Raw genomic sequence first — 27,270 nt, forward strand, 5'->3', positions numbered from 1 at the left:
TGTATGTTTTCTGAAATATTGATAGGTGAAATAGCATCATTAAACCACCTGTCTACAAATTTGTCTTCCACTTCTCTAGACGGGACACCAAAGATCCTCTCTGCCTTCAGCGAGAAGGTGGTGAGCCCGAATGAGCCCATCTCGCTGGTGTGTCATGTGAAAGGAACGCCGCTCCCCACCGTCACCTGGACTCTGGACGACGACCCCGTCATCAAAGACAGCAACCACCGCATGGACCGCGTCATCACCACAGAGGGCCACGTGCTCAGCTACCTGAACGTGTCTCACACACAGGTCAGCGATGGGGGCGTCTACCGCTGCACCTGCAACAACTCGGCCGGATCGGTCTCCTACCAGGCTCGAATAAACGTAAGAGGTGCTTGTCAGATCAGCTCCTCAAAAACACCCACACCACACCACAACCACACACAACAATTTTAGGTTTGTTCAGAGATTGTCTGTTTTCTATGTGGAATTTTTAGTAAGAAGGAGAATTTTGTAGTTTAAAATTGCTAATGCGGTGCAGATAGAAGTGCTTTGTTGTGATTTATTTTTATTGAAATTTGGCTCTTGAGCAGTGACCAATGACGGCACACAAAAAAAGAATGGGTGGCTTTAACTTTATGCAAATGAGCACTGACTCAATGTGGAGACAACCAGTGGGAGTGAAGGCAGTGGAATTTGCAATCTGCCTACTGAGGTGCGTTCGCGCCTTGTCGAAATGACCGCAATTACATTATTCCAATTTGTAAAAAGCGTTCACGTCCTCGTAGAGCTTGTTATTACAGCTTGTAAGAGCTCCTACTTGTACCACGTGACTGCTATACCACCTGACCGCTGCAGATTCACTTGCGAATATGGTAATTACAACATGATGAATGCAGCTTTAGAGATTGCAGTTGAGCAGGGGTACTTCCACTTCGCTTATAGCCTGATAACTGTCATTATCACTGTAGTGGCAGGCTTATTTACATATTTTAGTAATTGTTATAAATTAGGTTATCATTCGAAAGCTTAAACACAAAATCCATCCTGTGAAATTGGACATTGTGTCACCAAGGAAACTGTACTTTAAAACTTTTAGCGGACTCAACTTTGGAACACAACAAGTTAGACATGTATGTTAGTATGGCTTTGGATGGATAGAAATGTAGAGTCCAAATTATATGGTAAAATATACACTGATCAGGCATTAACACGGCTCATTGACGAATTTGGGGAGCGAAGGCTGGCCTGTGTCGTCCGATCAACAGACAAGCTACAGTAGCTCAAATTGCTCAAAACGTTAATGGGGCTGCCACCGAAAGTGCCAACACGAGCATCAGAACTGGACCATAGAGCAATGGAAGAAGGTGGCCTGGTTTGATTAATCACATTTTCTTTCACATCACGTGGATGGCCGCGTGTGTGTGCGTCACTTACCTGGGGAACACATGGCACCAGTAGGCACTATGGGAAGAAGGCAAGCCGGCGGAGGCAGTGCGATGCTTTGGGAAATGCTCTGCTGGGAAACCTTGGGTCCTGCCATCCAAGTGGATGTTACTTTTACATTTACCACCTACTTAAGTATTGTCACAGACCATGTACACCCTTTCATGGAAACGGTATTCCCTGGTGGCTGTGGCCTCTTTCAGCAGTATAATATGTGTCCTGCAACAAAGCAAAAAAGGTTCAGGAATGGTTTGAGGAGCACAACAAACGAGCTTGAGGTGTTGACTCCAAATTCTCCAGATCTCATTCCTATTGAGCATCTGTTGGATGTGCTGAACAAACAAGTCAGATCCATGGAGGCCTCATCTCGCAACTTACACGACTTAAAGGATCTGCTGCTAACATCTTGGTGCCAGATACCACAATCCTTAAGGGTCTAGTGGAGTCCATGCGTTGACGGATCAGGGCTTTTTTGGCAGCAAAAGGGGGACCAACACAATATTTAGTAATAATGTCTGATTGGTGGATATTTTGTATAAAAAAAAGCTTAGTTCTATTCATTTTTTAAATGCTTTCACTTCTGTAAAATTCTCCTGAGTCTTCTTTAAAATTACACCAACCTTAGGTCCGTATCAGAAAGCCTTTATAAGTTACAACCATTTAAGTTGGGGACAGTTAAGGGGACATTTTAGGATTTAACCACATAATACTTGAAAAATTTTTTTACTTTTTTTCTTTCTTTTTCTAATAGCCAAAGCATTCCTATAGGCATACAGAATGATGCATCAAACTAATTCCTAAGGAAAAATATGTAAATAATGAATAAGCTCCATAGTGCATTACAATTGATCAAGGGCTTAGGATGTTCCAGTTCAACCTATTGCATGGGTTCCACCGTGCAACGCAAGCGATGACGTACATCTGTGTCCCACCAGATTGAGTTAAGATAGCGAGAGAAGGGCATAAAAAAGCGAACTGGAATTAAAATAGCTTTTGGCATGACTAATGCAAACAAGTGATCTATCGCAATTTTACTTGTGTAAATAGCATCTAATGATTTCGGATTCCAGTCCGAAAATTTTATCCTAAGCTTATCCTTACCTCTAAATCGAACCCTACCCGTAAGTTATCCCTAAAACCAGAGGGAAATGATAGGTGAATACCAGTAATGTAGAAACACCTAACCCTGGTTGGAAATCCTAAACTTGATAAAAACTGTAAACGTGTCTCTCAAATCTGATTGGTTGATTGGAATGTTGTTCCAGAAACATGTTGGACTTGGTGAAATCAGATTCACCTCTACTGCACTTAGTGCAAAAAGCCTCTGACAAATTTTGAAAGGAATAGGAATGAATGGTTATTAGATGAAAGGAAATGCAGGTATGATACACTTTCACTACAGTCAAGCTTTACTGCCTTTACTCCCATTGGTTGTTGCTATGTTGCGTTCATTTAAACTCTGTTTTACTCCACCCAAAAATAAAAAATCTCTCATCATTTATTCACCTTCATGGCGTCCCGATGTACATGACTTTCTTTCTTCAGGTGAACACATATAATCCATATTATAGTCCATAGTCCCGGTAATGCAAGTGCATATGCTCCTTAAAGCTGATGCTTCAAAAACCATCCAAAACGAATATGATGATAATCAATTTCGACCCCAGTATTATAACTATTGGTGTGTGTAAGAAAAAACAACTACTATTTCTATGTTTTTAAACTTTAAATCATCTCTTCAATACAATAATTTCACAACGTGCTGACGTTTACTCATTTGTTAATGGGCCAGAAGCGAAAGACTATTATTAAGTTTAATATATTTGATCTCTCTCTCTCTCTCTCTCTCTCTCTCTCTCTCTCTCTCTCTCTCTCTCTCTCTCTCTCTCTCTCTCTCTCTCTCTCTCTCTCTCTCTCTCTCTCTCTCTCTCTCTCTCTCTCTAAAATAATTGAGATAACCAAGATAAACCATTTGTGTTCTTCTGAACAAGAAAGTCATATGCATCTGGCACGGCATGAAGTTGAGTAAATGATGAAAGAATTCTCCTTTTTGGTTAGAGTATCCCTTGAAGATAAACCCTTTTTAATTTAGAATTTATTATTATTATTAGTTAGTTAGTTACTGTAAATTTGTTCAGACTACGTATTTAATAGTTGAGACGTAAAATATTTACACGTACTACATAAGCCTATCAACTGACTTTCAAAGACTCTGTATACTGATCATTCTTTCTCACACCAGGCCCTGCCAGTATTCGACCAATGAAAAATGTCACTGCCATCGCTGGGAGGGACACGTACATTCACTGTCGTATCATTGGTTACCCTTACTACTCTATTAAGTGGTATAAGGATTCCAAATTGCTCCCGTTCAACCATCGCCAACGTGCCTTTGAGAACAACGGCACACTGAAGCTGTCCAATGTGCAAAACTCGGACGAGGGAGAGTACACATGCTACGTGCTGGTGGATCCAGAGAAACAAATTCACAGGAGTGTTCATGTGACAGTGAAAGGTACAGAAGTACATGAAGACTAGATTTTAATAACATGGGAATGACCTCAAGAGTGATCAGTGACATTTTCAATGATGTTGTTTAGGCTAACATAATTGGAGCTATTGCTAGGACTTATGACTAGCGATTCACAACCCCCTAACCCTAAAGCCCAAAGTATAATTTAAGGGTGTCATGAACTGGCTTTTTTATTTTTATCTGAGGTCAACTAATGACGTGTAGTATGTGTAGTTTTTACATTCAAAAAAATAATCATAACTAATAATGAAAAATATTTTCTACACTGGTTTGAGGCTCTCTCCTGAACGCTGGGTTTTGATGGATGTGACGCACTTGGAAGTAAACGCCCATGGCTAGGATTGGATAAGATTTGCATATTTAATGAGCTTCAGCTCCGCTGTCAATTCACATGAGGGAGGGATTGTTTTGAAAGCAGCAACCAGAATGATTCTCTCACAGGGCTCGTAAACATCTTTATCAAACAAACACAATGGTTTATTTCTCATCCACCCGCGATTGATTGGAATATTATTTCTATATTACATGGCCTGCACGATCCGTGGATATATGCTTGAACACACACACACACATGCATGTATGCACCCAGATCAGTGTTGATCAGCCCCGGGACAACTAATAGCCTACATATAAAAAAGGCACAACAATATAGAAGGCTCAACATTGTGTCTGCAAATCCAGCACTTGAGACTTGTTTACAAATGATCCCGCAGTGAAATTAAGTGAACATGTCTTCCCCATGTGAGCTGGAACTTCATTAAAATAAATTTAATATCACACATACCTAATATTAGGAAGATAATGCAGCGACTGTGTTCTTCCACAATATCTTGCTATATTCTTCAGCTTGTTTATTGCTGCTGGCTAGCATGATCTGATGAGTCGGTAGGCGGGGCGACTGAATTACACAAGCTTATTATTCTGCAGAGGCGTGTTTCGCCGCTCGATGACATCAGGATGAAGCTCACGATCGTTTTCTGGGCCTGGTGTCTATAAAAGCTTTTCTTTGACTAACAAAGAAGTTTTCAGCTCTGAAATTTACAGGATAATCTTATATTATCATGACCTTTTATCTTTATCATCACTGAAGTGAGGCACAATACAATTGTAAATGGACTAACAAGTGAACATGACACACGAGCATAGTCAAGCAGCTTATATTAGGCTAGTTCTCGGCTAATGTCCGTCATGTGTGACTCGTGTGTTTTGAATAATGACGTGCACAGAGCGAGAGCGAGCGCTCTTCTCACCATCATTAGTAGACACGCCCCTTACCTGCTGATTGGCTACAAGTTTGTTATTCCACTCGGCCTGTGTCCTTTTCCTAAAACGGTTTTGAAATAACACTTACCCCACCTTTAAGGCTGCTGCCACGTGAAATTTTGTCCAAAATAACAATAGTGCCAATAGTTTCCATTGCCAATAGTGTAGCATAGTGAAGTATAAAACACAACTCACATAGAAGTCCCTTTCAAACAAAGCAGCTTTCTTTTTCAAATTTACTCGACTAAAGCCGAGGACACACTGTGCGAATTTGGTCATGATTTGGCCGTCTGAGACCAATTTTACAAATCCTAAAAGATTCCTCTGATTCTAGGGAAAAATCTGAAATCTTTGATCTGTAGTTTGAAATGTTCACCGATGGTTGATTAAGGAATGATTACGTTTTTGACCTCAGACGAAATTCTGGCAGTGTCAGAAGATATGGCACGCAGTCCTGTAGTGTGACTTATAGGATGACCATAAAATTGTCTTCATTTTTCAAGACAAATTATGACAAAAATTTGCAATATGAGATTTCTTTGTGGCCACCATTTCAGTCCTGTGTGTAATACAGCTCACTGTCAACAAACGCGTCATTGATTGGTGATATTAAACTCTGGACAAGTTTTCTTGCGTCCATTTTTTTAAACCGCCTTGACTATCGTAGAATCTGACATTCATTGACAACTTAGATCTTACAGTTTTAAATGGCTTACAGCCTTTACATGGCTTGACAAGCAACAATCGTAATTGACCATTATAAATCGCACAGTGTGCACCTGGCTTAAAGGGGTGATGAACTGAGAAATCAACTTTCCCTTGAGCTTTTGATATATAAAAGGTCATGGTAATAAAATATTATCCTGTAAGTTTCAGAGCTGAAAATGTCCTTCTTAGTCAAAGAAAAGCTTTTATAGACACCAGGCCCAGAAAACGGTCGCGTTTGCATCTTGACGTCGACTGACGAAACGCCTCTACAGAATAATAAGCTTGTGTAGTTCAGCAGCCCGCTGAAGAAGATAGAAAACACTGCGCTATTCTTGGTTGTGGAAGAATACAGTCACTGCATAAGCTTCCTTCCGATCCTAATATTAGGAATGAGTGGTTGAACTTTATTTTTAATGAAGTTCCAATGCACGTGGGGAAGACATGTCCACTTAAATTCACAGCGGGATTGTTTTTAAACAAATCTCACAATGCTATTCTTCTATATTGGATCCGACAGGAGGAATGGTGTGGCACACTTATGTGAGTAAAACATGTTTTTATATGTAATAGTATTGCATTGTTATAGATCGTTTTGATGTGTACTAGTCTAACAGAACATACCTTTAGCACGCTGGACTCAGACACGTATGGGCCAGGGTTTGCAAAGCCCAACGTCCCAGAGCTGTGTGTTTTCCAGACGGGTTACAGGCCGATAAATCTCGTAAATATCTTGACTTGACATTTGATGAGCGGACAAGTATATGTGTGTGCGGTTCGTGCTTATATCGAACGATCATGCGGGCTATGTAATACAAAAATAATAGACCAATCAATCGCTGGTGGATGAGAAATAAATCATTGTTTGTTTGATAAAGACTTACTTGAATCAGTCCGGTTGCCGCATTCAAAACAATCCCTCCCTCATGTGAACTGAACTGACAGGGGCTAGATATGACAGCGGAGCTGAAGCTCATTAAATATGCAAATCTTCTCCAATCCTAGCCGTGGGCATTTACTTCCAAGTCTCGCGTTTTGGAGAGAGCCTCAAAACCAGTGTAGAAAATAGTCTATTACTTATTAGTTATGATGTTTTTGAAAACACAAACGACACGAACATCATAAGTTGACCTCAGACAACAGTATTAAAAAAAAGCCAGTTCATGACACCTTTAACTTGAACCTGATGCAAAATCTCTGTGGGGAAATCTTCCGCATTCAAGTGAAAAACCCATAACACAGATTCCTTTTGAAATGACTGATTGGGGGTTCAGACTACAAAATATTTGTCTGTTACGATATTTACTGTCAGATGATGTGATTTTGACTCCAGAATTCTCATTGTGTCTCGGACAAGAACCACGCAATACACTATTTAACGACATGCGTGGTGTCATCAAGAAGGTGGAACTAGTGCTTGACCTCTGGAAACAAGAGCGTAAACAAACAATGGTTGTACTAATGCTAATGCCAGGACTCAACAGGTTTCTGAAGCGCCTCCACTATTGTTTCTTTTTTCACTCTGTCATGGTAGTCCACATAGTTCAGAATGAGTCATCAATATATTTTATTAGTTTACTAGGAAGAAACTGCAAATTGCAACTTGCTAGAATGTGCTAAAATTGAAGGAGACCTTAAAAGGTATAAAGAGACATCAAAAATTGGCATTTAGGGAGGGCTGATTTAAAGTTTTTCACCGTTTTTAATAATCATTTGATCTCCATATTTCAATGTTGAATTAATATGGCATTGCAGTGTGGCAGATAATTATTTTAAATTGCAAATATCCCATGTAATCTCTCAATCAATTTGAGCTCATCTATCAGCTGCATGTGTAATAGTTGTAATAGAATGAACAAAATGCTATTTTACCTGTACATGTCAAACCACAGAACAATTTAGCTTTCCAGAAGAACTGCATGTCATTTACCAATTACCTACCCAAGTTCTATAAAGACTAATGATTTCTATATTTTTAGTTGCGCTAATTCCAACATGACATAAAAGCTTTACCTCAAAGAACAGATAGAGCAACAATTACAATAACCCAGACATTTATATTGTTAGTTAAAATAGACATTTGTTTAACTACCAATATTTGATCCTGTTGTTATGTAATAACCAAGCAAGCATCTGTTTTTGTGAGGTTAGAGTCGTAAAGACAGAAAAAATTGTGATTGAGTTAGCTAATTTGCTCCATTCATGCTTAAAATTCTGAAGCATGCGAAGGGATTCCCTGGAGTCCATTATCCCCATTTTGTTGTGAATTAAATAAGCACTGAAGTGCTGCTTTATTTCAATGTTATTTTAACTCATTGATTCTCAAACGCGACAGGCTGACTAGCACCATGCTTGCAAAGTCTCCGGGGAACACATTATGCCGAATTTACTGGGAGACGAAAGGCTGCTTTTATAGTCTTCTTTATTTTGTCTTACTTTGCTCTGTTTCTCCCTCATTAGTTCACATTATGCCTCCTGCTCTGTGAAATCTCTAGATTCAGAGCCGTAATGACTTGTTATGAAGGCCGACTGGAGCTTTATTGTTGCAAATCACAGATAATTGTACATGTGTGATCACATGTGTTCTGTCCACCAGCCCATATTGTGTTCTGAGCCGTTTGTCAAGACACTAACCGCTAGTTTTATATGTAAATAACATTTGGTCAGTGGTTATATCATGCTTGCTATTTGATATAGGGGAGAATGTAACTATACTGTAAAAAAAAAAGATGTAAAACTGGTTTAAAAAAAAGATGATGTGGTAAAAACAAAAAAGCCAGCTATCCATATAATGGCAGTGAATAGCAACCAGCATCAAGCTTAAAAAAGAAAAGAAATTGCAAACGTATCACAGAATGATCCATGCGACACGTTGTCACATGCCTGTCCTGTCTTGTGTGCACATGTGGGTTTTGTCATGTCTTGCATTTGCTCCTGTCATTGTCTGATCCCTCCCCCTTGTTATCTGATTAGTGTTGATTTCTCCCACCTGTTCCCTCTTGATTTCTTCCCCTTATAAGCTCCTTGTGTTTGTCAGTCTGTGTTGGATCCTTGTGTATGTCTTGTCTACGTCTCCCGGTTCCCTGTCATTCCTTTGGTATGTTTGAGTCTTTGGTTTATGTTCTATGATTATGTGTTTTTCCCCCCTCGTGGGTTTTGTTTTGAGTTTATGTTTTATTTTATAATAAATTATCCTTTTCTGCACTTGAGTCCTCGCACCACTTTTCCTTTGTGTGAGACGTGACACACGTGTTCTGGGGGTATACAATAGGGTTTGGTGAAAAACAAACCAAAATTGTATGTTTTATTTAATGCAAATCCTGACCTTGGCTGTTGGTTAGCTATATGTTCATAAGACTATTAGTGTCGCAGTTCACTCTTGCCCAGAAAAAGCACACAAGTTGTGATAAATCAATATTATTATAGGTGCAAGCAGCAATGACGGGCCCAAACCCCAGAGCCACCACTACCCCGGTGGCTTTAGGGCAAATGTGCACGGCGTGGAATGTGCATTTAAAGTAGGTAAATGTAAAACAACTAAGTCAAAATCATTTGAATACACCACATTTACTGCAACTGTTGGTGTCTTTATGAGCACGAACCACAACAGCCACATCCATCAGAATATATATACTTTTAATAAACCTTACTAACTAATTATATATAAAACTATACTGTTAGTGCTCTACAAATTAACCGGTTCTATGCATTTTGTTATTCAAATTGATAGAAAAAGAGAAGGCCTAAGTGATGTATTATCCATTAATCTGGTTAAAAGCACACAGCAATGAATGGGTTCAGCTCTAAACCATCAAAAATATAAAACAGACTTATCATCATCTATTATTTATTTCGAAATCTCTAGATTTTTAACTTGCACATAATGCATTAATTATTTAAAAAAAGACAAGAATAAAATGTGTTTTTATTTTTATTATTTTATGTAGAAATAAATGGTGTATAATTTATTATTTAGATATGAGACTATTCAAGTGTCCCTTTTTTGTCATTACTACCTCTCTATCAAGATATCCAATATCTGTTCCCAATTAAGCATCTTCAATATATTTGCATCATGTTGAAAAAAATTGGTGTGAATCATATGAAGAAGCCATTCGATAAAATCAATATATGTACAGAGTTTGGTGACTGAAAACTGCCCCCCACTTGAGTCAAAAGGTGGCACTAGTGAGCCCCTCCTACACACCCATTATTAAGGCTTTGCCCATATTTAAGATATCAAGAATCCTTTCACAGGTGTACATCTGCGGTGTCTTGATGTTATTCTGGAAACATTTGAACCAAACTGTGTAAAAATAAGTGGCCGATTTCAAAGCATTTTGAAAGTGACAAACTTCTTGCTGCCAGTTGGTGGTGCTATGACTTCAACTCACAATCGTCACATCCATGTAATTTTCCTTACACAGTGAACACAAAGCTGAAATTCCGTCAAAATCAGTCAATGAATGCAAAAGTTATAACACTTTCTTTTTCCCTTTTTTCGCCATAAAATCATTGCCTCGCCACAGCAAAACTATTAGAGATATCAAAGTCCACTCTCAGTTTAGCATCCTCAATGTCTTGGCTTCATTCTGACTGGTTTGGTGGTGATCAAATTAATTCCTTTGGAGGGGTATATTAAATTCCAGAGCATCTTTTTTTTTTTTAACAACCCATAATTGCCTATTGGACTGGCATATGACTTAGAGTCCAAAAGTTGTTCGGCCCGATCTACAAGTGTATGAACCTTGGTTACTGTAGCTACAAAGGGGTGTGCTAAAAGTACAGAGCCCCTTAAAATACAACCATATAAAAGACTGCACCACCACAGGGACAAATACAATGGATATATTCACCTCAGAGAAGAAAATTCATGGATTATATTTGATGTCACATTTTTCTGAGCCTTGATTTCTCACAACATGTGTTTTCTGGGAGAGACGGAGTGAACTGTGCCGCTTGTAAAGTCTCATGAATGTACACGTCACATACCCATGCACAGAAAACGTCTCGGTTACGTATGTAACCCTCGTTCCCTGAAGGAGGGAACGGAGACGTACGTCAGAACTGAACCGACGAATGGGATCTCATTCGTCGGTTCAGTTCTGACGTACGTCGAACGTGACCGACTGAAAGGGAACGTCTCGGTTACGTATGTAACCCTCGTTCCCTGAAGGAGGGAACGGAGACGTACGTCAGAACTGAACCGACGAATAAGATCCCATTCGTCGGTTCAGTTCTGACGTACGTCGAACGTGACCGACTGAAAGGGAACCAATGACCAAGTAAAGAATTACGTTAAATAACATAACATTTTGGTTTGTTTTTAACCAAAATTCTTATACCCTGAGAACATGTGTCAAAGGTGTCATTTTGTGATACTTTTGTGTCTTTTTAAAAAGCTTGATGCTCGTTGCTATTCGCTGCCATTATATGGATAAATTAAATGTACCTTTCAAGGGTTCTATATAGAACCTTTTCTTTTAAGAGTGTAATATATAGGTTATATTCTTAGTTAAACTGCAAAAAAAAAAAAAAAAAACTTCTTTTTTTTCTCTAAGCTTTTCTCACTAAGTATTTTTGTCTTGTTTCTAGTCCAAACATCGAAAAATTCTTAAAACAAGACGTATTTACTAGACAAACAAAAGTATTTGTCTTGTTTTGGATAAAAATAACTCGAAATTAAGAGTTTTCGCAAAATAATCTGCCAATGGGGAAAGCAAAATAATCTTAATTCAAACAGAAAATAAGATTATTTTGCTTACCCCATTGGCAGATAATTTTGCTCATTTTAAGCAAAAAATCTCTTAATTTTTAGTTATTTTTCCCAAAACAAGAGAATAATTTTTGCTTGTCTAGTAAATTTTTCTTAATGTAAGAGTTTTTAGATATTTCGACTAGAAAAACGACAAAAATACTATGTAAGAAGAGCATTTTTGCAGTGTAATATGTAGGTGAATGGTGCTATACACACTAATAGAAAGCAACATCATGGTAACATACAACAATAAATTATTGCAATAAACATTAAATAAACAATATAAGCTATAGCAAAAATAGCATAAATGTGCATAACTGAAAATAAAAAATTAATAGAAGAAAGGGTTATTTCAGTGAAAAACAATCAAATGTGAGCTGTCACACAATTAATTCTGGGAATGTCAAGAATTCTGGGGTTTTCACTAAATCATAAGATGACTTATGTCTTTTACCATTAAATATTATGATAATTTTTACAGTGTGCTTAAACTTTTGCTGTGTAAAATGCAAAAACTGTATAATATAATTGTTTGCTTTGTTTAAACACCTGCATTTCTAAGAGCGTGTTTGTTTCTGGTCGTCTCTCTCTCTCAGTGCCCCCTCTGATCCAACACTCCGACTCTCAGAGCGCTTCCATCGGTCAGCGTGTCTTCATCCCCTGTGTGGTCATATCCGGCGACCTGCCCATGTCTATAACCTGGCACAAAGATGGACGACCAATTAATGCCAGCCTGGGGGTCACCATTGACAATATAGACTTTACCAGCTCATTACGCATTTCAAACCTGTCGGAAATTCATAACGGCAGTTACACCTGCATTGCCCGTAATGAGGCTGCGGCCGTCGAGCATAGCATACAGCTCATCGTTAAAGGTTTGAGATGTTTTCTTTCAACTTTTAACAATAATATTTTCTGTTAAGAATCATTTTAAATGGCGGTTTTGCAAAGTGTAGCATCTGTTTTTAATTTTTTTTACATAGTCTCTGAGCCTTGATTTAATCAATATAATTTTATACTATACATTGTTTTAATATTACCATTCTTGTTATACTCAGTTCCACCACATTTTGAGGTACAGCCAAGAGACCAGGACGGCATATATGGGAAATCTGTGATCCTGAATTGTTCAGCAAAAGGAAACCCAATCCCCACTATAGTATGGAACCACTCCAAAGGTATGCTAGTATTTGAAATATACAATTGTATATTATTTCCTGTTGAACATGACCAATGTTGGGCAAAAATGCAAAGGAAATATTTATGAAATATTCATCCTAGAAGCATTTCTAGGGTACGGTTTTCACCGAAATCAATTTATTTTTTGTATTTACTTAAAGAAAATGAAGCATGTTTTTGCATTGTTTTCCTATCAAATTCCAATTTCCATTAAGGGTTAGTATAGTTAGCATTAATTCAAAAATAATATATAGTAAAATATTTTATTTATGAACTGTTTTCCAGTTATTATTAGTAATCAGATCATGAGTCATCATATCCTCAGTAAACACTGTGGGAGTGTTGATGTTGGCAGGCACTGAGGTGCAGCTTTTTTGGAAAAACAACATACAGTGTATTTCATTTTATAAAATACTGTAATTTGTGATGATTAAAAGGGGGCCTATTATGCCCCTTTTTACAAGATAAGGTAAAGATAAGGTGCCCCTTTTTATAATATGAAACTGGTGTCACCACCATGTGTCTGTTAAGTTTCAGCTCAAAATAACCCACAGATCATTTATTTTTCCATGTTGTAAATGTTGAGTTGAAGGAAAAACATGCTGTTTTCGTTCTTGTACTGTATCTTTAAATGCAAATGAGCTGCTGCTCCCCACCCCACTTTCCAGGAGAGGGCAGAGCCTGTGCAGCTCATGGCTTGAATACTCTGCCAAAAACAGAAACCTCTGTTTGGTTTTAATTATCATCTTTATCATGGTTATGCTAACTTGACATTGCAGTTCATTATCATGAAAGTTTATTATCTGCATGCGTTTTAAAGCCATATCCGTTTAAAAAGTCACACACATGCAAAGCATGTGCACAGAGAGCTGGAGGTCGAACTAAGATCTCTTTTACGTCTTATTGCATTTAAAATGGTGAAATACTCACAAGGTTATGTCAAAAACACACAAAGTTTACATAAACACAATCGATTATGTCTTTAAGCATTAGTAAAGAAATCACATGTGTATATTAGATCTGTGTACTAAAGTGACAGTGGTGTAATATTAAGTACCTACTGCTGTAAATGCTGTTAAAGGGTTGGTAAAACACAATTTCACTTTTCTAACTTTAGCTAGTTTGTAATGTTGCTGTCTGAGCATAAACAAGATGTGCAAAGTAACAGCGCTGAAAGTTTAAAGCAAAGGGAGATATTTGCTTTTAAAGAAATCAATTTCTAAGGACTACAGCAAACGGCCAATAGGGAACTACAGCCTTTTCCTCCAGACTCACTGACATCAGCGGGATGACATACATAAACCCTTCCTTCGAGAATATTAAATAAGGGGAGGCGACACCATTTTTTATTGCTGTGGAGAAGAGTAGGCTGGAGTGTGCTTGGCAGTTAGCGAATCAGAACACAGCTGGGCCAGCTGACCATTCAGAGCCCATTGCGTATTTTTGAGGAACCGGCTTCATAGAACCCGGAAACCATCAGACTGTTTTAACAAGGAGAGACAGAGCAGTCTAGAATAAAGGTACAAATGTATGAAAAATAAGGACATCTTTTAAAAACGAAGCATGAACACGTTACAGTGCACCCCACAAACCCAATCAGGCCTTCGGAAGAATGTTTTACCACCCCTTTAATATGAATCAAACAACAAAAGAAAAACTGAAAATCACTCCCTGCTCTTGATTGAATAACTTTAGTAGCTTTAATAAGAATACATTTTTTTATCTGAATGCTGCAGTAAAATGCTCTGGTGAGGAGATAAACATGGCGGACTGTATACAGCTCTCTGAGGGCGGGGTCTATGCTAATACGGCAGAGTTCATCAACACTCGTGGGCGGGGCCTGTGAAACGAAATATAATGATGAAATATAACCTTAAATAGCTGCTGTTCTGAAGTCATTATACTGTTAAAAAAAAAAAGGTTGTTAGTACTCACTAACCCATTTTTGTGTTTGATATTTGCTGTGAGATCCAAAGGAAAGGTAGGATATCACGTAATAAAGGGGACACATTTGGCGTGGACATCATTTCAGTCGGGCTTTGGTAGTAATGTGGTTATGGGTTATCTGGACAGGTGGGCTGGGCACAGGTGTGTGTTTGCATTGAGGCCATGGCCAAAGAAGCTGGATTACTGGATTAGAACTGGAGCAGGTGACTCGCTCGACCTTGATTCTTCCTGAAGGAGAAGGAGCGTTTGAAGCCCTTGCTACACATTGTAGATGAAAGCTTGCAAATGGAAATCCATATACACTACACAAAAAAGAGGGCTGCGCAATGGAAGGGTGGAGTTCAGTTGGGCTTGGATGAAAGAATAGAGGGCTAGATGGAGTCTAAGAGGTTGAAGGGGATAGATTCCCTGAATTAATAGAGTATCATTTATCGTTTATCTTTAAAACGGAACAGTATTTTTTTGAAATATTTTTTTAGTTGAAAAATAAATGTTTGCATATATATATATATATATATATATATATATATATATATATATATATATATATATATATATATATATATATATATATATATATATATATTTACAGGTCCTTCTCAAAAAATTAGCATATTGTGATAAAATTCATTATTTTCCATTAATGATACAAATTTAACTTTCATATATTTTAGATTCATTGCATACCAACTGAAATATTTCAGGTCTTTTATTGTTTTAATACTGATGATTTTGACATACAGCTCATGAAAACCCCAAATTCATCTAAAAAAATTAGCATATTTCATCCGACCAATAAAAGAAAAGGGTTTTTAATACAATGAAAGTCAACCTTCAAATAATTATGTTCAATTATGCACTCAATACTTGGTCAGGAATCCTTTTGCAGAAATGACTGCTTCAATGCGGCGTGGCATGGAGGCGATCAGCCTGTGGCACTGCTGAGGTGTTATGGAGGCCCAGTATGCTTTGATAGCGGCCTTAAGCTCATCCAGAGTGTTGGGTCTTGCGTCTCTCAACTTTCTCTTCACAATATCCCACAGATTCTCTATGGGGTTCAGGTCAGGAGAGTTGGCAGGCCAATTGAGCACAGTAATACCATGGTCAGTAAACCATTTACCAGTGGTTTTGGCACTGTGAGCAGGTGCCAGGTCGTGCTGAAAAACCAAATCTTCATCTCCATAAATCTTTTCAGCAGATGGAAGCATGAAGTGCTCCAAAATCTCCTGATAGCTAGCTGCATTGACCCTGCCCTTGATAAAACACAGTGGACCAACACCAGCAGCTGACATGGCACCCCAGACCATCGCTGACTGTGGGTACTTGACACTGGACTTCAGGCATTTCGGCATTTCCTTCTCCCCAGTCTTCCTCCAGACTCTGGCACCTTGATTTCCGAATGACATGCAAAATGTGCTTTCATCCGAAAAAAGTACTTTGGACCACTGAGCAACAGTCCAGTGCTGCTTCTCTGTAGCCCAAAAGTGTCTTGACCTGGGGAATGCGGCACCTGTAGCCCATTTCCTGCACACGCCTGTGCACGGTGGCTCTGGATGTTTCTACTCCAGACTCAGTCCACTGCTTCCGCAGGTCCCCCAAGGTCTGGAATCGGTCCTTCTCCACAATCTTCCTCAGGGTCCGGTCACCTCTTCTCGTTGTGCAGCGTTTTTTGCCACACTTTTTCCTTCCCACAGACTTCCCACTGAGGTGCCTTGATACAGCACTCTGGGAACAGCCTATTCGTTCAGAAATTTCTTTCTGTGTCTTACCCTCTCGCTTGAGGGTGTCAATGATGGCCTTTTGGACAGGGTCGGGTCGGCAGTCTTACCCATGATTGCGGTTTTGAGTAATGAACCAGGCTGGGAGTTTTTAAAAGCCTCAGGAATCTTTTGCAGGTGTTTAGAGTTAATTAGTTGATTCAGATGATTAGGTAATAGCTCGTTTAGAGAACCTTTTCATGATATGCAAATATTTTTAGATTTTTCATGAGCTATATGCCAAAATCATCAGTATTAAAACAATAGAAGACCTGAAATATTTCAGTTGGTGTGCAATTAATCTAAAATATATGAAAGTTTTATTCTTATCATTACATTATGGAAAATAATGAACTTTATCACAATATGCTAATTTTTTGAGAAGGACCTGTATGTATATATATATATATATATATATATATATATATAATATTTTTTTGTTCATATATGACAGAGGATAATAGTTCACATAACTCACAGTTAATTGCATAGAGTTACTGTTACCACTATGTAACGATTTCCAATTATTCATAACAGGTACTGTATTCTAGTATGTATCTTTTTTTTTGTAGACACTCAACATTATTTTCTTTTGTTATAGCTTTGGCAGATTAAGTTGCTCATGTGGTATTATGATTTATTTGTATTATTTACTCTCGTAGTATCCTCTAATCCTAATCCAGACATGACACACCAGATGCAAAATAATTCCCCTCAGAGATCTTTAAATCCAATAAAGGAATCATCAAATGTAAACACACAGCATAACTAGAATTGATATTGACCATGAAAAAGGGTGTAATGCGGATGAATTATCAGATGTTCCAGATTAGAGTAATACATGTAGCAGCCTTTTTGCTACGCTAATAGAAAAATATATAAATCATATTTATTATGATATTATATATACATACACTGTAAAAAAATAAAAACGGAAAATGTACTGGTAATTTTCTGCCAGTACATTATCCAGTAATTTGACGGAAATTTACGTTAACCCTTAAAACACAAACGAATGCAATGTGTAATTCAAAATGCAGGTAAAACACCTGTAAAAAAAAAAAAAAACATATACGGAAAAATCCTTCATATTTATACAGTACATTGTGCCCTGTTTTTACAGACTTTTTTTTACAGTTTATATGCTGCATTTTATAATCTTACATTGGTCTGTTTTCGTAGGTGCTGGCGTACCTCAGTTCCAGCCCATCGCCTTGAATTCTGGCTCACGTATCCAGCTCCTGGAGAAGGGCTCTCTGCTCATAAAACACGTCCTGGAGGAAGATGCTGGATTTTATCTGTGCAAGGTCAGCAATGACGTGGGAGCCGATATCAGCAAGAGCATGTACCTCACCGTTAAAAGTAAGACCCTGTCAAGTGGAGCGTGTTGAGTGTATGTGTGTATCTCCAAATGTGTGTTTATGTGAATGAAATTATGTATGGTGATTGTGATGTAATCGTATTGCTATTGTTAGACATACCGTTGCAAAATAAGAGGGATCATACAAAATGCATCTTATTTTTTATTAAGTACTGCCCCAAATAAGATATTTTACATAAAATATGTTTACATTTAGTTTACAAGACAAAGAAATAGCTGAATGTATTAAAATGACCCCATTCAAAAGTTTATGAACCCTTGATTCTTAATACTGTGTGTCGTTCCCTGGATGATCCACGGCTGTTTTTTTTTTTGTGTGTGTTTTGAAGGGGGGTTATGGTAGTTCTCGAATCCCTTGTTTGTCCCCCAACGTTTTGCACATTGTGACACAGCAGTGACTGTATGATTTTGAGATCCATCTTTTCACATGGAGGACGATTAAGGAACTCAAACACAACTATTAAAAAAGGTTCAAACATACACTGATGCTCCAGAGGGAAACACAAAGCATTCCAAGCCGGAGGTGAACACTTTTTGAGTTTGAAGATCAAGGTAAATTGTACTTAATTTGTCTTCTGGGAAACATGTAAGTATCTTCTGTTGCTTTCTAAATAATTTTTTTTTTGGCATCTTGATCAAAAGTTTTCACCCCCTGGATCTTATGTTTTTTTTCAAGTTCACTGTAAAAAAAAAAATCAATTTAGGCCCCAATTTATCTAAATTTTTCAGTTGGCCAAATTGAATTTCTGTGAATTGATGCAATTTAATTCACAGATATTCAATTTGGCCAACTGATAAATTTAGATCGGTCACTAGTAAAAAAATTTTTTACAGCCTAAATTGTTTTTCACAATGTGCTTAAGCACAATTTTGAAACCAGGGCCCGGTTTGTCAAAACACAACACACAATTAACACAACCCTACACCAAAGTAACACAACACTTCAGATCGTTTGCAAAATGGAACACTTTTATTAAATCTATACACGACTTTATAAAGAACAATATTTTGTTACCATACAAAACACACACATTTCATATTACTTGTATTTTTTGAGGCAGTTACACACTGCTGTTGCTAACCTAAAACACTTTTAGCAAGTCTAATTCTCAGTGATTAGAGTACAGTACATGAAGTACACCGAGAAAGTGCAACTATGCTAGGGGTTGCACCGACTAGTCGACTAATCGACTAGTCGACCTTAATGCTCTGTCATGACGCTTTAAGCTTGACGTCGACTAGTCGCTGGCCTATAGAGGGCGCAACAGGATAAACAATTTCCTGAAGCAGGCTCTGTTTTGAACAGTTAAAAATGACAAATAAATGCATACTCCGAGAGCTCTCCACAAGACATGTTTGATTATACCATCTGGATGCTCAAAATTGATCGGGAGAATGCACGCTTATTGTACACGTAAGTTAATCATCGCGCTAAACTGCGTGCTTCATTGCAACGCGCACACACACACACACTTAGCCTGATCACGCGGAGATCGCGCGCGCCTCACACAAAACCATTCAGTAGCGCAGAAATGTATTGTCAACACTGTTCTGTGATTTATCAGAAAATAGCTTAGAAACTGAAAAGTTCTGGCATATATTTCTTGATAACTAAAACTCACAGCTTCACTATTAGTAGAGAGACGCTGGCAGGTAGAATTAATTCACACACAATCACTCACTAATGCATTCATATCTTTATTGTGCTACTTTATCTTTATCTTATTCAGAACGAGCAGAAATCTGTGAGACATATAACGAACATAAGACAAAAGAACTGAAACAAAAGTTGTTATGTAGGAGCAATAATCTTACGGGCAGCGCTGTGTCATGTGCCATAGCTGTCCTGTGCACAAGAAAACCTGCGGTCTAGTCTCAGCTCGAGGCTCATGGTTATTTGTTTATTAATGACGTCATCAGCAACTAGTCGACGTCGAATTTCATCACATAAATGTCGACTTTAAAAAAATGGAAGTCGTTCAACCCCTAAATTATACAATAGTTCACCAAACACTAGACGAATCCAATGCTGCAGACTGAGGAAAATATTGATTTCTCTGCATATACCCAAATCAGTCAACATGGAGAATCACAACAAAACATGTCATGACACCAGTTTTCATGCTACTTCAGTGTGTGCATAACACTGCTAGCTCAGCAAACAACAGACAAGCGTAAAATACTGTATCCAGTACAGGTTACAATTACAGTAAATAACAACAACAACAAACATACAAAATAATCTAAAAAAACTGACTACAGAACTTATTCTAAATACAATATACCATATGAACAAAAACCTTTGTAGAGACAAAAAGAAAGCAAAACCATCTAAAAATCTGCATCTGGCCATAGCACTTCATCCACATCCCTGGCAATGTCTCGCAAAACAGTAAGAGAAGAATCTGGTTGAATGGCGACTCCATCCTTGGACAGACCCTGCATTAGTTATGGCCTACATGGTTTGAATGAAGGATATCTTCCATAGGGCTGGAGATTGTAAACCTTCCACCGCAAACAAACCTTCCTCAGTGGGGTTAAAGGGAGAGTTTAGCAGGAGGTATTGGAGTGAGAACTGTGGATGCTCATGAAACCAGTTTTGGACCAGAGCAGAACAGTGGAAAGATATATTGGCCCATATCTGAATGTATCTCTTCTGCTCTGCATCCATTTGGTCTTCTGCTATGACGATGTTGTGTAGTCAGTCTAAAAGTGAGAGTATGTTGGCCGTGTTGTAAGGACCTGCGTTCCTAGGGACCCGATTGAAAACACAATATTCTAAACAGCTCTGTGGCCAATTATGTCTCTCCCTCTTTTCCTCTTCCTCTTCCTCTCCCTCTCTTCCTCTTCCTCTCCCTCTTTTCCTCTTCCTCTCCCTCTTTTCCTCTTCCTCTCCCTCTTCCTCTTCCTCTTCCTCTCCCTCTTTTCCTCTTCCTCTTCCTCTCCCTCTTTTCCTCTTCCTCTTTTCCTCTCCCTCTTCCTCTTCCTCTCCCTCTTTTCCTCTCCCTCTTCCTCTTTTCCTCTTCCTCTTCCTCTTTTCCTCTTCCTCTTCCTCTCCCTCTTCCTCTCCCTCTTTTCCTCTCCCTCTCCCTCTTTTCCTCTTCCTCTTTTCCTTTTCCTCTTCCTCTTCCTCTTTTCCTCTCCCTCTCCCTCTCCCTCTCCCTCTCCCTCTCCCTCTCCCTCTCCCTCTCCCTCTCCCTCTCCCTCTCCCTCTCCCTCTCCCTCTTTTCCTTTTCCTCTCCCTCTTTTCCTCTCCCTCTCCCTCTTTTCCACTCCCTCTCCCTCTTTTCCTCTTCCTCTCCCTCTTTTCTTCTTCTTCCTCTTCCTTTCCCTCTCCCTCTTTTCCACTCCCTCTCCCTCTTTTCCTCTTCCTTTCCCTCTCCCTCTTTCCTCTCCCTCTCCCTCTTTTCCTTTTCCTCTTCCTCTCCCTTTCCCTCTTTTCCTCTCCCTCTTTTCCTCTTCCTCTCCCTCTCCCTCTTTTCCTCTCCCTCTCCCTCTTTTTCTCTTCCTCTTCCTCTCCCTCTTTTCCTCTTCCTCTCCCTCTCCCTCTTTTCCTCGCACTCTTTTCTTCTTCCTCTCCCTCTTTTCCTCTCCCTCTTTTCCTCTTTCTCTCCCTCTTTTCCTCTCCCTCTCTTCCTCTTCCTCTCCCTCTTTTCCTTTTCCTTTTTTTCCTCTTCCTCTTCCTCTCCCTCTTTTCCTCTTTCTTTCCCTCTCCCTCTTTTCTTCTTCCTCTCCCTCTCCCTCTTTTCCTCTCCCTCTCCCTCTTACCGTAACATTGTCTTCCAAGTTTGTTGAAGACAGGTAAACTCAGCGGTTGCCATTTTATAATGCTTACACCTGATTGTTGAGTTTACAGTTAATTGTCTACACACCTGACGGATGTGTTTGATCAGTTGGTTCATAGGTGTGGTATTATGGAAAGGAGTGCCTTGAAATGGCAAAGAAGGGACATTATGTTATATTTCTGCTTCTAATGTAGATAAGTGAGTGTAGTGTTTTGCAAAAAGTGTGAAGCTGGGCTGAGGTTTTGCTCCTTAAATGTCAGGTTTCACTAACTGTGTGTTAATGTAAATGTTAGTGTAAGCAATCATAAAAAACTGAATTGCATCGTATTTCCTTCGGGAGCATCAGTGAATGTTTGAACCTTTTTTAATAGTTGTGTTTGAGTCCCTCAATCGTCCTCCATGTGAAAAGATGGATCCCAAAGTGATGCGGTCACTGATGGAAAAGGTTCAAATATGCAAAAGATGCTGGAAAACTGAAAAATGTGAGAATGGAGGATCTTTCTGAAGAGCATTGGGCAGTTGAACTGCTCAGGACAAGCAAGAGACTTGAGAACAACCATCACAAAACAAAAAAACAGCCGTGGACCATCCAGGGAACGACACACAGTATTAAGAATCAAGGGTTCATAAACTTTTGAATGGGGTCATTTCTAATAAATTCAGCTATTCATTTGTCTTGTGGACTATATTTTAAAAAATTGTTTTATACAAAATATTGTATTCAGAACAGTACTAAATTTATTAAAAAACACATGTATGATCCCTCTTTATTTTGTTAAAATTAATCACAATTTCACAGAATCTGCAAGTGGTGCACATTTTTTTTCTTGCAACCATATGCATTGTATCCAAATGGTTTGGTCTGTGCCACTCTATCTGGGAGTGTGTGTGTGTGTGTGTGTGTGTGTGTGTGTGTGTGTGTGTGTGTGTGTGTGTGTGTGTGTGTGTGTGTGTGTGTGTGTGCGTGCGTGCGTGTGTGTGTGCGTGCGTGTGCATGTGCGTGTCGATGTGTGTCTGAGCCTGAGGGTCTTCTGCCCTGTTGACTGCTGTGTGTACGGTATTGTGCTCCTTGGTGAACTGTTTATTTGTTGAGCAGGCAAAGACTTACATCCCCTCCATTAAACCCACTACACAGCATTTATGCCCACTCTGGCATGAGGAGAAGACTAAACCAACCTAGCAGTGCCACTCGTTTTTCGCATTACGTCACATTCCTTTGGTCTAAACATCACCGCCCATTTACATCATCAAATATAACCTACTGAAAATGGGAAAATAAATCGAACATTAGAAAGAATGTTTATGATGTATATTTCTATGCCTTAAAAATGATTTGGGGCAGGAGCTGTTGAGTTCCCTGCAAGAACAAAAAGCACCGTGAAAGGAAACCATACAACTTTTGCATTTTACGTTTTGCATCAAAGTGAGGAGCCCAGGACAAAGCCTTGGGGAACACCAGTCTGTACCTTTAAAATCTAGAATTATTTTGCATGTGGAATTGTCAAATTGTGCATGAAAATAGTATTCAAAGTAGTCATTGATGTGGTTTGCTTGCTTATACAGCACTGTAAAAGAAATTGCCTGGAATTTACAGGATTAAAGAGTTTTATTTTACAATAAATTACTGTAGTCAGGAATGTACACTGAAATTAATTCATGCTGGGTCATTTACTTACAAATTTCTATCAATTAACAGCAGAATGAAGCTGACATTACAGTGATTTACTGCTCTTGTTTTTCTGTGAATTCACATAATAAAGTTGTATTCTGATCTAGCCAAGAAATTAAAACATTTGTTAAAACAATGACAGGCTAGAATATAAAATAAGCTAATTAGCTGATTTTAAGTTAGTGAAACTATGCTATTATAAGCATTATTTCAGCATGAATAGTTAGCAATATTTTATTTCAAATTCATAATTATTTGCAGATGGATATTACACAATAGTAAAGCAGCTGCTGAGATTTATCTTTGAAAGGGATGGGTTTTTGTTTTTCTGGCAGTAAATCACTGTTGTCATCCTCATTCTGTTGTTGAGTAACTGTGACGAGTAAGAAAAGGACCCAGAGTGAATTCATTTCACTGTACATTTCTGACTACAGTAATTTATTATGAAATATTGGTCTTTAATACTGTAAATTCCTGTCAATTGTTTTACAGTATGGTATAGTGCTGTTCTAGTGTTGAGCTGGTGTAGCGGGTCCCTCCATGCAAATCATACCTTATACAGGTGACCAGCAAAGCTGGATATTTCATCAGGGAAATGTAGCAAGATGTAAACAAAATTTATAAATGCAATGAACACTTATTTTACACAATATTTCTGTTTAAATTGCCCAGAATTTCAATGGGAGTGTAAAGGGTCACAGTGGAAAAACTATCCATGTATTCTTGCTGTTGAGTCTTTAATTTCCATCATTAGTGATCTGTTACTCCAGGGCCTTTACACAAAGTGGTCAAATATATTTCTCTCAGTTTCTCTTTTTTATTGTTTTTCAGTAAAAATATGCAGCATTTCTAAAGATACATTTCTCTAAGCAATAAATTGCAAAAGATATTAAATAAATATTTCCAACCAAAATATAAATTCGGTATAAATTCACTCAATCAGCTCAGTGGTTTGGCCAAGTTTTGTGAACTTGGATCAATTGATTCATTAAAAAGAGCCAACTCAAAAGGACAATTCATTCATAATTCAGAGTCTGCTGCTTCTCTCATGAACTCTTATTAATGAAGCAAAGAGAGCTTGAGTGGATGTCAAGATTTTCATGAACAATGACTTACATTGCATGTTCCTTATCTTTTCTACTTTTTAGTTGTGCTCTGTAGTGAACTATTCTAGCTTGGCATCCTGTGCTATACGTGTTGCTGCTGTTGTAAGTGTTCATAATGTGTCTACGGGTTGATATTACCAGCCAGCGCTCCCCATGAGGAAAATGGATTAATACACTTACAAAATAATATATATTTTTTCTTTGAAAATGTAAAAATGCAGAAATTTTTACCAATTTTCTGTGATGGGTAGGTTTAGGGTGTATAAAAATCATTATGCCTATGGAGAGTCCCCACAAAGATAGTAAAACAAGGTGCGTGCGTGTGTGTGTGTGTGTGTGTGTGTGTGTGTGTGTGTGTGTGTGTGTGTGTGTGTGTGTGTGTGTGTGTGTGTGTGTGTGTGTGTGTGTGTGTGTGTGTGTGTGTGTGCGTGCATGATGTGTAAGGGGAGAGAATATATGTTCAGTTACAGTCATTAGGCTTGATAGAGAGTGTTTTTTGCTTTATATTGTCATCTTTCTCCTTTTGTGGGTCTGGTGGCTCTCCCTCGTCTTCAGTATCAAAGAGAGCACATGCTCAGACTGTGACCAATTGTGCAAGAAAAAGGGGGAATTGCTTCAGCATGGCAGCCTGCTGCACTCCACCAACCACACACACACACACACACACACACACACACCATAACACACACACACACACTCGTGCTGCCCCTCCCAGCGCAGAATATACCTCATTCTATCGGCCTGCTCAGAGAAGGCTGTGTGTGTGTGTGTGTGTGTGTGTGTGTGTGTGTGTGTGTGTGTGTGTGTGTGTGTGTGTGTGTGTGTGTGTGTGTGTGTGTGTGTGTGTGTGTGTGTGTGTGTGTGTGTGTGTGTGTGTGTTTGAAGGGGGGTAGATGGCCCACTCAGGCGTGGCAACGTGACGAGGTGGCCTAGTTTCCCAGGGTGCCCCTGTACTGGTGATAAAATGAGGGCTGAAATGGATTATATACACCCAGAGTTGCTGCTGCAGCCTCTGTATTCATACGGCATGATATGCCATACACACTAATCATATTCAACATGGCCATCAAAGTGGAAAACACAAATGGAGTTATCATAGTTAATACACAGCCAGCCGTAAACGCTGGTCCAAATTGCCAAGAATATTTTAAGGCTCACTTGCTGTGTGTGCACTGAATGATCTGTGAATACAGTTTTGTCATTATTACAGATTTACATACTATGTACAAAATATATCAAATATTTTTGACACCAAGGTCATTGACTGCTCTGCCACAATGAGTTTCTGCATCACCAACAGATGATCATCTTTCATGCTTTTTAAGTCCACCTTTATGCTTCACCTTTAAGTCTTACTTCACAGAATGCTACATTGTGAAAAGATAATATTTACTCACATGTTGTGAATATCAAACTGTCTTCTGTGCTCCCTGTGGCTTTCCCTGGTTTGTTTAATAATAGTTAGGTGCCGTTCTATGGCTGCTGAAATGAATAAAGGAAGATTCTGTTTGATGTGCAGTTATAGCTGCCATCAGCGCTCCCCCTTCTCTCTTTATTACAGGAGCCTGTAATATTGCTGGATATTAAAAATATACATCAACTAAGCTGTTATGGGAATACCATTTAGAGCCCCTCTTGCCTGAAGCCCCTCGGCTGCTGATTGCAAGACTTTAAATGAGATTATACACACTCTTTTGGAGGTGTACTAAGGAGAATTTCTAAAAACTGAGGACTCGCCACATTGCATTCAGTGTCACTGTGTTTTGCCACGTCATATAGAATACACTGGTGAAACTCCTGCATTTATAATTAAAGACTTAGTATTTGCTTTACTACACCGACAAGTTGGAGAATAACCGACCACAAAACAAGTAAAAGAAAAAAAGGACTTATCAGCAGTGTGTCATCTCCTCCTTCCTAAATAAAAGCCTTTGGTTAAATATTTGTGGTGGATTCTCCAGCAAGGTGACTCCCAGCGCACAGACTGTGAGCCAGAGGCAACCACGAGTCCATCCCGGAAACAGAACTCAGTGACAGACCACTCCTGTGTACAGAGCCCCACACATGACCTGTGAACAAAAAAAACTAAAATTATTTTCTAATTAGTAAAACAACTAAAAAATGGGCACAATTTACTAAAACGAGTGAATGAATTCTTAATCCGTGGACACAATATATATATACGTATATATTAGGGATGCACCGATGTATCAGCCGCCAATATTTATCAACCGATTTTTGCTCAATTTACTAATGCAGCAATAAACTAGCTAGTAGGCTATAAGTTATTGTGTAATGTTTTTTTGTTTTTATTTTACTTTGCTGATTTAAAACATGATCAAAACACTCTATTTTAATGACAAAATATAAAATAAGAGGGCACGTGACAAATATCGGTATCAGGCCCAAAAAAATCATATCGGTGCATCCATATATATACAGGTCCTTCTAAAAAAAGTTGCATATTGTGATAAAGTTAATTATTTTCCATAACGTAATGATAAAAATTAAACTTTCATATATTTTAGATTTATTGCACACCAACTGAAATATTTCAGGTCTTTTATTGTTTTAATACTGATGGTTTTGGCATACAGCTCATGAAAACCTCAAATTCCTATCTCAAAAAATTAGCATATCATGAAAAGGTTCTCTAAACGAGCTATTAACCTAATCATCTGAATCAACTAATTAACTCTAAACACCTGCAAAAGAATCCTGAGGCTTTTAAAAACTCCCAGCCTGGTTCATTACTC

General features: G+C 38.5%; 1 protein-coding gene across 2 annotated transcripts in view; it reads left to right on the forward strand.

Annotated features, from left to right (window-relative positions):
* Positions 1 to 27,270, forward strand: part of dscamb (Down syndrome cell adhesion molecule b) — a 233,486-nt gene that overhangs the window by 156,360 nt on the left and 49,856 nt on the right. For both annotated transcript variants that reach the window (XM_067450076.1, XM_067450077.1), the window contains exons 7-11: positions 80 to 376; positions 3,674 to 3,946; positions 12,287 to 12,565; positions 12,749 to 12,868; positions 17,756 to 17,935. In XM_067450076.1, the coding sequence (XP_067306177.1) occupies positions 80 to 376; positions 3,674 to 3,946; positions 12,287 to 12,565; positions 12,749 to 12,868; positions 17,756 to 17,935 (1,149 nt within the window). The remainder of the gene's footprint in view (positions 1 to 79; positions 377 to 3,673; positions 3,947 to 12,286; positions 12,566 to 12,748; positions 12,869 to 17,755; positions 17,936 to 27,270) is intronic.

The sequence above is a fragment of the Pseudorasbora parva genome, chromosome 8 (genome assembly GCF_024679245.1).
Source record: "Pseudorasbora parva isolate DD20220531a chromosome 8, ASM2467924v1, whole genome shotgun sequence".
Classification (NCBI taxonomy): domain Eukaryota; kingdom Metazoa; phylum Chordata; class Actinopteri; order Cypriniformes; family Gobionidae; genus Pseudorasbora; species Pseudorasbora parva.